At 69.5% G+C, this 9,061-nt stretch overlaps 1 protein-coding gene across 1 annotated transcript; it reads left to right on the top strand.

Moving 5' to 3' along the window:
* The first annotated feature begins 284 nt into the window (after positions 1-284).
* Positions 285-8,743, top strand: SEMA4B (semaphorin 4B). The gene is made up of 15 exons (XM_072345436.1): positions 285-398; positions 1,523-1,694; positions 4,059-4,219; positions 4,491-4,553; positions 4,646-4,744; positions 4,842-4,953; positions 5,062-5,178; positions 5,259-5,416; positions 5,833-6,014; positions 6,128-6,278; positions 6,389-6,599; positions 6,685-6,800; positions 7,033-7,196; positions 7,289-7,383; positions 7,463-8,743. The coding sequence occupies exons 2-15, from the start codon at positions 1,592-1,594 to the stop codon at positions 8,206-8,208; spliced, it is 2,478 nt and encodes an 825-aa protein (XP_072201537.1). The 5' UTR covers positions 285-398; positions 1,523-1,591; the 3' UTR covers positions 8,209-8,743.
* The last annotated feature ends 318 nt before the right edge of the window (positions 8,744-9,061 follow it).

Below are 9,061 nucleotides of genomic sequence, written 5' to 3'. Positions count from 1 at the left end.
GCCGCCCTCCGGGGGTTTCCTGCCCCTTTGTCCCCCGACCCATCCTTCCCGCGGGGCTCGCGCTGTCTCGGGCCGTCGCCCCGGGGCCGCGGGCACCGCGCTGCGGGAGCCACGCGTGGGCGACGTCCGGGTCCGCGGAGCCCCGCGGGGACCCCCACGGTGCCGCGGGACGGCGCTGCGGGGGCAGCGGCAGTGCTCGTACCCCACGCGGCGTGACGCTGCCCCGCTCCGTGACGCAGAACGCGTCCCGTCTGTGGCACTTCCCGGGCAAAGGGTGCTGATAAGGCGGCGGGGTGGAGCCGGCCGGGCCCAGGAAGGGACGGCGGGGCGGCGAGAGCGGGAGGAGAGCCGGGACGCGGAGCGAGGCGGTGTGGCGCTGCCCCGGCTCTGGGCGCCAGGTACGGCCCCGCAGCGGGCAGTGCGGGAGAGCAGGGGGCAGGGACGGCACGGGGAACGGACCCGGGGCGGGGGGATGGTTCGCCCACCGTCCCGCTGGAGGTGGCGGTGACCCGCGGGTGCGGGGCCGGGGCGGCCGAGCGAGCAGCGGGGAGATGAACCCTGAGCGCGGGAGGGGGCGGCGAGCCCGGCCCCAGGAGGAGTGCCGAGGAGACCCTTTCCCCTTTCCCCTCGTTGCCATGGCAAAACAAGCAGCTGTCATTAATAACCGATTGCTATGGCAACCGCTGGACGAGCACGGCGGTTCTTCGGGGTCTGCGTGTGCTTCGGCGAGAAACCCCCCCCTCCCCCCTCCCCATTCTGGCACAGACCCCCACAGCTCGGGGCTGGAGGCGGCTCTGCGGGTCCTGCCCGACGGACGGTACCCCGCACCCAGCCGGCCGGGGCCGTGCCTGTCCCCCCGGGACAGGAGGCGGAACGGTGCCCCGCGCTGCGGACTGCTGCCGCTGCGGACACCGCCGCTCAGAGCTTTCCCCGCGGGCCGGGCCGGCACGGGCGCTCCGGGGATGCCGTCGTTCCCCGGGCACGGCAGCGAGCGCCGGGCCGAGCGGAGCCCCCGGCAGCAAGTCGCGGGGCGGCACGGACGGCGCCAGTGCGCTGAGGGGCTCCGGGAGCAGCGGCGATCCCCGCACGGCCCCGCCGCGCCAGCGGCCCCGGAACGCGCTGCTGCTGGAGGAGGAGTGCCGCGGGGGCAGCCCCGGCGTGGGGGCCGCCGGTGCGTGGGAGAGCCGTGCCCTCCTGGCCGCGGGCGGCCATTCGTGGGAGCGGGGCCCGCCCGGGGAAGCTCGCGGCACCGGCTGCCCGCGGGCGGGGCTCTGCCTGCGCCCCCTCCCCGGTTCGGCTCCCGCCGGGGCGGGACGGCGGCGTCGGCGAAAGGCACCCGGGCTCGGTCCGGCCCGGCGCAGCCCGTCTCCCGTACCGCTGGCCGCGCGTGGCGGGCCGGGAGCCCCGCGGGTCGGATCGGGGCGGGGCGGTGCCGGGCCGGGGGCGGAGCCGCGCCGTGCAGAGCGCGCCGAGCGCGCCGCCGAGCCCCTCTCAGCCCCTCTGAGCCCCTCTCTCCCCGCAGGTCTGCAGCGCCCGGGGGGCGGCTTCGCGGGACGCGGCGGAGGCCCGGCCCGGCCCGGCTCGGCTCGCCATGCTGCCGCGGCCGGCGCTGCCCGTCCTGGCGCACTCGGTGCTGGCGGCGCTGCTGCTCTCGGCGGCGCAGGAGCCCGTGCCGCGGGTCAGCCTGCCCTACGGTGAGTGTCCGCCATGGGGACGGGTGGGCTTGGGGCCGCCCGACAAACCCCCCCTTCCCCTCCGCGCCCGACGGTCCCCTGGGGAGTTGGGGGTGGGAGTCCCGACGGCGGGCGTTGCCCCGCGGTACCGCCGGCCCGGGGGTGCGGGCTGCCCTCGCTTTGCTGGAACGGGGTGCGGGGCGCGGGGTGCGGGTTGGCCTCCCTCGACCGTGGGACGGAGCCGGCCCCGCCGCTCCGGCGTGGAAACGCCTTGTGACAGCCCGCGGGGCTCCGAGCCTGCACAACACTCCCAGCCGGCCCGGCAAGCTGGGGCTCGCCGCTCCGTGGGTGCCGGTAGCGGGGAGCAGCGGCCGGGGCGGGTGTTTGTGTCCCGGTGTGCGGGGCCGTGGGGGCGTGGGAGGGGGCGAGCCGGCCGCGGGGGATTGTCCACGTGCTCCGGTTGCACTGCGGCCGGGGTTGCTGCCTGTGCGATCCCCCACCCCGAGGCCGCACGTGCCGGTGCTCCGCGCAGGCTTTTGCTACGCCCGGCCGTGGGGACTGCGGGTCCCGCTGACCCCGCTCTGTGCCGGCGCCCAGGATAAGCAGGGTCCTGGCGGGCGGTTCCCCCTCACCCTGCAGGGCCGTTCCTGGCTGCTGCCTGTGGCCGTGTGCCTGCAGTGACATCGGAGGTCAGCATCGGGACACCGCTGGGGGCAGATGGGGCCGGCTGCCCTGCTCGGTGCTGCAGCTGTGGCGTGGCGTGGGCGGCCCACAAGTGGTGAGGCTCACTGAGCTCCCAGGAGGTGGCCAAATCCAGCTGCTGCTGCGAGCAGTGTCTGTCCTGCGCTGGGGACGGCTGAGAGGGTGCGGTGGCTTTGGGTCAGGACGGTTCTGGCACAGGAACACTCCCTGGCTCCGCGTGCTGCGGTTCTTTGACGTGGCCTTGCCACACGCTCCTGGGACTGCCAGCCACGGCCACAGTGGCACCAGCAGATGTGAGATCTGCTCAGTGGGGTGGGATGGATGGCAGCCACGGGAGGCAGTGGGACGGCCCAGCTCAGCCCCGTGCTGTGCCACACTGTGCCTGCACAGACCGGTTCTGGCCCAGCTCTGCCCTCCTGCAGCTGGTGCTCCAGCAGTCGCTGCAGCCGGGCTCGCAGCTACAGAGTGAACCTCAGGGTCCCGGCCTGGATGCGCCCTCACCACAGCAGCGGGTGGGGGCTGCAGGCTGGCCAGCACGCGCCCAGCAGTGGCTCCTGTGTGGGGCTTATGGTTGGCAGGGGGAGGAGCGGGCGAGCTGCTCCCCTTGAGTGGCGGGATGTGCCTCCAGCAGGTTTGTCTGGAAGAAGCAGGTCTTGTCCTAACAGGTCCTCCTGGCAGCCGGCGCAGGCTTCAGAGCTCGTGGGCTGGGTGAGCTCTGTGGGGTGCAGGAGCCCCACGGCCCTTTTGCGCCGTGCGTGCTGTGAGTGGCACCACCCTGATGCCCAGGCACGGGACCCCTCGAGGGATGCAGCCCCCAAGTGCATCCCTATTCCGCTGCGCTACTGCGAGGCAGGCAATGGCTTAGGGCAGGCGCTGAGCCAAGTGCCCTGGATTGTGCCCAGGCTGCCAGGGCTGGGGAAAGGCTGTGCCACGCAGCCCTGCGCTGCACCATGCCTTCTGGGGAGCCCAGAGCACTTGCAGGCACAGCAGGGGGCTGGATTGGGAGCGCTGTGTCCCTGTGGGGCCGTGACAGCATGGCTGCTGCGCTCCCCGAGGTGACGGCAGGAAGCAGGGAGAGGAGCAGGTCCTGCCCCAGCAGCGCTGCTGGCACCAGGTGCAGCTCATGGCAGTGACAGCGGGCAGGGTTTGGACAGGTCGGGGCTTCCCAGGGAGCTGTGGGTCAGGGGTGAGGGAGTTGGCAGTGTGAGTAAGCCCGACGTGTCCCGCTGACACAGCTGGGCGCTCTGATTCAGAGGGCTGCTGGCTGAGAGGAAGGGCTTCCGGGACTGGGCCACCCACGCGGGACAGGCTCTGCCTGCCCTGGCTGGCAGCCGCTGCAGCAGCCTGGTGCGGGGAGCCGCTGGGGCATGGCCAGGGAGCAGCATCCCCAGCTCCACGGGCAAGGACCCCAGGGCTGGGCGGTGCGGCTGTGAGCCCCAGGGCTGTCCCCAGGGGCCAGGATGCCGTGGCAGTTCAGACTCTGCCCTCAGGTGTTGTTATGGCCGTGCGTGGTTTGTGGCGGTGCCGAGGTGCAGCAGCCCAGCCCGCGCTGGCAGCCAGGGCTGGAAGATCGGGTCCTTCTGCAGCACCGCTTCCTTCCGTGCTTCCCAGCCGGTGCAGTGCCAGCCTGGTGCTCGTGGCCCCAGGTGCTGTGTGGTGCTGATCCCCACTGTCCTCCCGCAGACTCAGCTGAGCGCGTGGTGCGGCATTTCGAGGTACCCGGCGTCTCCAACTACACGGCGCTGCTGCTGAGCCCGGATGGTGGCACGCTGTACCTGGGTGCACGGGAGGTGCTCTTTGCTGTCAACACCAGCCACTTCCAGCACAGCGTGCTGGCCCGCAGGGTGAGCTCATGCACATGGTGCCAGCACCACGAGTCCACGGAGAGGGCTGGGGACACTGAGCCCAGCTCTGGCGTGGGGTCCTGGTGCATCCTGCAGCTGGTCAGGGCCATGCAGGGGCGGCTGCACCAGCTGTGCTGGCATCGGGTGCTCAGACCCAGCTGCTGGGTTCTATCTGGAATGGGGTCCAGTGGAGCCACTGAAATTGGGACCGCAGAGGGGTGTTGGGGGGCAGTTGGTGATTGGGCTCTCAGTGACCGTTCCCTCTCTGCAGCTGCCTTGGGGTGCAGATGAGGAGAAGAAGAGGCAGTGCGTGTTCAAGGGCAAGGACCCCCAGGTGAGCCCTGGTGCCTGGGATGTGCTGCCTGGGCTGGGCAGTGCCCGGTGCCCCTGTGTGGGTTGGCTGAGCCGTGTCTCCCACCCCTGCAGAGGGACTGTCACAACTACATCAAGATGCTGCTGCAGCTGAACAGCACCCACCTCTACACGTGTGGGACCTGTGCCTTCAGCCCCACCTGTGCCTACATCGTGAGCTGGGGAGAGGATGGGGGCCCTTTGAGGTCCCCGTAGTTGGGTTGGGGGTCATTGCGTCCCACCCCCAGCTCACAGCCCCATCCCCTCACAGAACGTGCAGCACTTCACCCTGGAGCGGGACGCGTTGGGAAGGGTGCTGCTGGAGGATGGGAAGGGACGCTGCCCCTTCGACCCCGAGTACCGCTCCACCGCCGTCATGGTCGGTAAGGCACCCTGCGGCTCCGCGGGAACGGAGCGGGGCTGTGGTCCCACAGGCAGCCCCCGTGGGGAGCGGGGCTGGGCCGGGTCCCAGAGCAGCATCTCTCTGGCAGATGGAGAGCTCTACGCTGGGACTGTCAGCAACTTCCAGGGCAACGAGCCCACCATCTACCGCAGCCAGGAGAGCCGCATCTCCCTGAAGACAGAGAACTCCCTCAGCTGGCTGCAGGGTGAGAGCCGGGGCTGGGACGGTGGGCTGCGGGAGGCGCTGGGATGGAGGTGGGCGATGCTGAGTGTGCTCTTCTCCCAGACCCGGTGTTCGTGGGCTCAGCCTTCCTGCAGGAGAGCCTGCCCGCCGGCAACCCCGATGGCGATGATGACAAGGTCTACTTTTTCTTCAGCGAGACTGGCAAGGAGTTTGACTACTTTGAGAACACCATTGTGTCGCGCATCGCACGTGTGTGCAAGGTGGGTGCAAGGCAGTGGGGACGTGGGGGGAGAGGGGAATGCACCCAGGATGTCACTCACCCCCGGAGTGTGGGGAGCACGCGGGACTGCCCTGCGTATCTCTGCTGGTTCCCAGATGCCCTGGGAAGGAACCTGCAGGAGACCCCTCTTACAGCTCCACAGTGCCCAGCCCGTGGTATCGGTAGCAGCAGCCTCCCTGCTGGAGGGCACACAAGACCTGTCCTTCTCCTGCACCATATTTCCCTTCTGGGAACGCGGCTTTGCCTGTGCCTCTCCAAAACTGAGCTGCTCTGGTGCAGCTGCATGAGTGGGCAGAGCCCTCTGCTGTTCACCGACATGGGGGGGCATCTCGGGGGCTCCTGCTGTGAGGCAGCTGCACTACCGTTGCCCACGCCCTGACCCCAGTGCTCATACAGGGGGACCAGGGCGGGGAGCGGGTGCTGCAGCGGCGGTGGACGACGTTCCTGAAGGCTCAGCTGCTCTGCTCACACCCCGAGGACGGCTTCCCCTTCAACGTGCTGCAGGACGTTTTTGTGCTCACACCGGGGGAGCAGCGCTGGAGGGAGACGCTCTTCTATGGGGTCTTCACGTCGCAGTGGTGAGCGCAGGGCAGGACCGGCAGGGCTGCCTGGGGCAGTGCGGGGGGTCTTGGCCACGCTCAGGTTCCCAAAGCCACAGTGCTTGACCCTGCCGTGTGCTGCTCCCTGCCAGGAACAAGGGTGGCCTGGGCAGCTCGGCGGTGTGCGCCTTCCCCATGCGCAGCGTGCAGAAGGCCTTTGGTGGGCTCTACAAGGAAGTGAACCGCGAGACGCAGCAGTGGTACACCAACACCAGCCCGGTACCGGAACCACGGCCAGGCACGGTGCGCACCTTGGGGCGCTCATATGGGAGCGGGACGGGGCAGCCTCTGTCTGCCTGGCTCCTGGGAGCACGGCTGCCCACGGCCCCGGCCAACCCCTGCTCTCTCCACAGTGCGTCACCAGCCACACACGGCACCTGAAGATCAACTCGTCCCTGCAGATGCCGGACCGCGTGCTGAACTTTGTCAAAGACCACTTCCTGATGGACAGCCCGGTGCGCAGCCAGCCGCTGCTGCTGCAGAGCCGCCTGCGCTACCAGCAGATCGGCGTGCACCGCGTGCAGGGGCTGCGCGGCACCTACGACGTCCTCTTCCTGGGCACAGGTGGGTGCAGCCCAAGGGCTGGGTGGCGCTGGGGGTGGGTGCTGTGTGCCCCCAGCCCTGCTCATCACGGTTGCTGTGTTTGCAGACGATGGCCGCTTGCACAAGGCGGTGCGTGTGAACCACCGGGTGCACATCATCGAGGAGATCCGCCTCTTCCCCACCGGCCAGCCCATCCTGCAGTTGCTGCTGGACCACGAGCAGGCAGGAGCCAAGCATGGGGGGCTGGGGCGGGGGGGTGGTGTGGGGTATGAACCTGCTGGTGGGTTGGGAGGTTGTCTTCCCATCCTTACCGGACCTCCACCATATTGGAAACTGGAAATTGCAAATCCGAGCCCGGGGCTGGGGAGCCTGTGAGGATTCAGACACACGGGGTCCATCCCCTCTGCAGGTGTTGGGGTTGTATGATGAACGCTGCTGTGCCTCCTCCCTGCAGGGCCTGGTCTATGCAGCCTCCTACACGGCGGTGGCTCAGGTGCCCTTCTCCAACTGCAGCCTGTACCGCAGCTGTGGTGAGTGTGTGCTGGCACGGGACCCCTTCTGTGCCTGGAGCCACGGCGCCTGCCGCAGCACCGGCCCACACCCCCCGGCTCATCCCCAGTAAGTGCTGCTCCCACCGGTGCTCTGTTTTCCTCAGCGCTGCGCTGCCCCCCGCAGCCCCCAGACCCCTGACCCTCCCCTCTCTGCCTCAGGCTGTGGACCCAGGACATCGAAGGCGCGGAGACGGAGCGGCTCTGCCAACCAACCAACGTGTCCCAGCCCCGGCCCCGCATCCTCCTGCCCCCAGGTGAGATCCTGCTTGTCCTCCCTAGCGCCGCAGTGCCGGGTCCCGCAGCCTCACCGACATCCGCGCTTCTCTCCCACAGCCTCGGGCACCCCGTGCCAGCGGATCCAGCTGCCGCCCAACGCGGTGCAGCCACTGCCGTGCCGGCTGCTCTCTAACCTGGCGTCGCGGCGCTGGCTGCACAATGGGACCCCCGTCAACGCCTCCTACCTGGTGCTGCCCGAGGGGGCCCTCATCCTGGTGGGCAGCCCAGAGCGCGCGGGCACGTACGAGTGCTGGTCGCTGGAGGAGGGCTTCCGCAAGCTGATGGCCAGCTACTGCGTGGCCGTGCAGGAGCCGGGCGGGAGGGGCTTCACTGCGCCAGAGACCGTCAGCACCTCGCGGAGCACCTCGGCCGTGGGCAGCATCGCGGCGCGGCTGGACGGCAAGACCTACTGGACCGAGTTCCTGGTGATGAGCGGGCTGTTCGCCGCCGCCGTGCTCGTGCTGCTCCTCTTCCTCCTGCACCGTCACTGCGACGGCGTGAAGGCGCTGGTGGAGCCCGGGGACGCTGGCCGGCACCAGAAGGCGCCCCGTAAGCCGGTGGAGAGCCTGCCCCTGAACGGCAGCAGCCTGCCCAACGCGGTGCCCGAGCACAAGGGCTACCAGGCGCTGCAGGACAACTACATCGTCAGCACCCCTGTGCATGAGCCGCCGGGCACCGCACGTGCCTTCTCCGAGTCGGAGAAGAGGCCCCTCCACGTGCGGGACAGCTTTGTGGAGGTGTCCCCCGCCTGCCAAAGACCCCGCGTGCGCCTGGGCTCCGAGATCCAGGACTCGGTGGTGTGAGGGCACGGACGGCCTTCGCGCACCACCTCTGCTCTGCTGAGCCTCGCCGGCTGGGATCGGTGTTTGTCTGTGTGTGCATGCCCGGAGCCCGGCCCCGCCGCGCCGCCCACCCTGCTGAGGGGGGTCCTGGGCACCAACCTCGGGATGGGGCCGGCAGAGGGTACCGCAAACCTCGCAGGGATGGTTGGACTTTCCCCAGCCCCGTGCCGGCACAGCCCCGTCTATGCAGAGGGCTGGGGGCGGCCGCAGCCCCCTCGTGCCCCGACTCACTGTGACGTCCCGCTGGGGGCCCAGAGCCGTGTGTACGGCCGGGTGGTGCTGGTGCGTGGTGGCCCCGTGGATGTGGTGTGTGTCTGTGCTCGGTTCGTTTTTAATACGTTGAAAATGTGAATTGTGTCCTGGGGAGGGAGCGGACAGCGGTGCTCACCCTGTGCCGGGATGCAGCTCCGTGCTGCGTATCTCATGTCCCCAATGTGCGTGTGCAGAAACGTCTGTGGTTTTTATCTAAAGTCCAGGTGTTTCCTTTGTACCTGTGTGTGCTGCTGCGCCTGCAGGTGTGGGACCGGGGCCCCTTCCCAGAGCTGGGCCCATCCCGTGGGCTGGCTCCTGTGGGCCAGGCATGCACGGCCGTGTGCGGGGCGGGTGTGATGGTGCATGGGGCTGTGTGTGTGGGGCTGTGCCAGCACGCAGCTCTGGAATGGGGATCCCTGTGACCCCCCAGCATAGGGTTTGCAGTGCTCTGCTGTTCTGAGGCCCCACTTGAATGATGGAGAGAAGCATCTCTAGAGCACAGTGCTTCTTATCTGCCCGGTGCCTGGGAAGCAGTGAGCTCTGCACCGAGCCAGCGTGCTGG

This window comes from Excalfactoria chinensis, chromosome 10, assembly GCF_039878825.1.
Source record: "Excalfactoria chinensis isolate bCotChi1 chromosome 10, bCotChi1.hap2, whole genome shotgun sequence".
Classification (NCBI taxonomy): Eukaryota; Metazoa; Chordata; class Aves; order Galliformes; family Phasianidae; genus Excalfactoria; species Excalfactoria chinensis.
This window is presented reverse-complemented; position numbering and strand designations above follow the sequence as displayed.

Excerpts from the sequence above, each read along its gene's own strand:
- SEMA4B (XM_072345436.1), top strand. The coding sequence starts at position 1,592 with ATGCTGCCGCGGCCGGCGCTGCCCGTCCTGGCGCACTCGGTGCTGGCG. Across the intron at positions 1,695-4,058 it reads GCGGGTCAGCCTGCCCTACG|ACTCAGCTGAGCGCGTGGTG; the intron begins GTGAGTGTCCGC and ends GTCCTCCCGCAG. Across the intron at positions 6,015-6,127 it reads GGGGTCTTCACGTCGCAGTG|GAACAAGGGTGGCCTGGGCA; the intron begins GTGAGCGCAGGG and ends GCTCCCTGCCAG.